At 67.9% G+C, this 1781-nt stretch overlaps 1 protein-coding gene across 1 annotated transcript in view; it reads right to left on the bottom strand.

Annotated features, from left to right (window-relative positions):
* The window catches only part of Fbln2 (fibulin 2), a 47639-nt gene that overhangs the window by 13386 nt on the left and 32472 nt on the right, over positions 1 to 1781 (bottom strand). The window contains exon 11 of the mRNA XM_013010324.1: positions 229 to 363. Within this exon, the coding sequence (XP_012865778.1) occupies positions 229 to 363 (135 nt within the window). The remainder of the gene's footprint in view (positions 1 to 228; positions 364 to 1781) is intronic.

Here is a 1781-nt window from a genome sequence, read left to right as displayed (position 1 = left end):
GTGGGCAGTGTGGCAGCGTGGGCAGTGTGGCAGCGTGGGCAGCGTGGGCAGTGTGGACAGTGTGGCAGCGTGAGCAGTGTGGCAGTGTGGACAGTGTGGGCAGTGTGGACAGTGTGGGCAGTGTGGACAGTGTGGCAGCGTGAGCAGTGTGGCAGTATGGCCGGCGTGGGCTGGGCTTCGGTGTGGCCAGCGTGGCCAGGGTGGGGCTGACTGGGAGTGGCGCCTCACCCAAGCACTCTCCTTCCTTGAACTCGTAGCCTGGCTCGCAGGTGAGCTCCTGGTAGCAGCGGAAGGAGCCCACAGTGTTCAGGCAGTGCTGGCCGCGGCTGCACGTGTGCAGGTCTGTCACACACTCGTTGATGTCTGCGGGGAGGACGGGGTGGCCATCAGAGCCGGACCCCTCCAGAGCCCGGGCCTGCGTCTCCACGGCCCACGGCCCCTCCCTCCATGGCACTGTCCAGCCTTGCCACGGGCCAAGCACCAGAGGGGCGGGGAGTAGACGGAGCCCCCTAGAGGCAGCATGGCTGGGGAGGATGGTGAGGCCAGCAGACGCTGGGCTGAGCCGGGCTGATCTCAGAAGGACCTCGGAGCAAGAAGTAGAAGGGCTGACACAGTCCAGGCAGAGGAGGACATGGGAGAGCCGCGGGTGTGGCTGAGGGGGAGAAGGGAGACCGTGAGCGAGACCGGGCCAGGATGCAGGACGGGAGCCACAGAAGGTTCCGGGCTGGGGAAGGACGGCGCGGGGGGGGGGGGTAGGGAAAGCCAGAACCAAGCTGCATCGGCAGAGGAGGTGAAGGCCGGGGAGAGAGAGCCGAGAGCCTAGGGCTGTGGGCTGAGAGGAGGGACAGTGCTGGGGCCCATGGGGAGGCGCGGGAGCCCCAGGGTAGGGAGTGCAAGGGTCAGAGGTCACCAGAGGCCCGGGGGGGGGGGGGATGCTCATTTAGGGTGATGGGAGGGCTGAGGTCACTGGAGGGAGAGAGAACCTGGAGACCGGGCCCAGGGCCGCCCTCCAGCCCCTCCACAGATAAGAAGCTGGGAGGGAGAGGCCGGCTGAGAAGGGGGATGGCTGGGGAGCAAAGGTCAGCAGCCCGTGGCCCCAGCCATGATGCAGGATGGGGGAGGGGGTTGGAGCCATGGCCTCATCCTCCTGCAGCAGCAGAGGGTGCTAGACAGCTGTGAATGGGCAGAATGGGCACAGGCAGAACACACCAGCCCGGCTGGCCCCAGAAGCACCCTCCACGCCCCCCCCCGGCCCCCAGCAGCCATCACAAGGGAGAGCACGGCCAAGCCTCTCTGGGGACCGGCAGCCCCACGGTCCCACAGTGCCCCGCGTCAGATAGGGAAGCCAGCCTCTCAGACACAGGGGTCCCTGCGCTCCAGCCGGGAAGCAGCCAGGGTGGAGGGCAGAGCGCAAGTGTCTGCAGGGAGCCCTGGATGGCCATTCATGGCTGCTGTGCTGCAGGAGCCCGGGGGCTGGAGCTGCTCCCCTCCCCCCTCCCCTCCCTTCCTCTCCCCTCTCCTCCCCTCGAGGCTGCGGCTCGGCCCTTCAGGGGCCGCTGGGACATGCCAGATACTGCGCCACAGCTGACGGCAAAATCCCGTCCAGGTCCTTTGCATGGACCCACCCAGGCCGCGGGCGGGGGTGGGGTGGGGGGGTGGGGGGACCTTCCACACCGTCTGGAGGTGGCGCCCCCACGGCTGAGAACGTGGCCCAGCCAAGTGAGGCCCTCCTCTCTCACCTTCGGGCTGACTACATGTGTGGGACACACAGGCATTGCCCC

The sequence above is a fragment of the Dipodomys ordii genome, unplaced genomic scaffold (assembly GCF_000151885.1).
Source record: "Dipodomys ordii isolate 6190 unplaced genomic scaffold, Dord_2.0 Scaffold12, whole genome shotgun sequence".
Classification (NCBI taxonomy): domain Eukaryota; kingdom Metazoa; phylum Chordata; class Mammalia; order Rodentia; family Heteromyidae; genus Dipodomys; species Dipodomys ordii.
The sequence above is the reverse complement of the archived record's forward strand: the minus strand, read 5'-3'. Positions and strand labels throughout refer to the sequence as shown.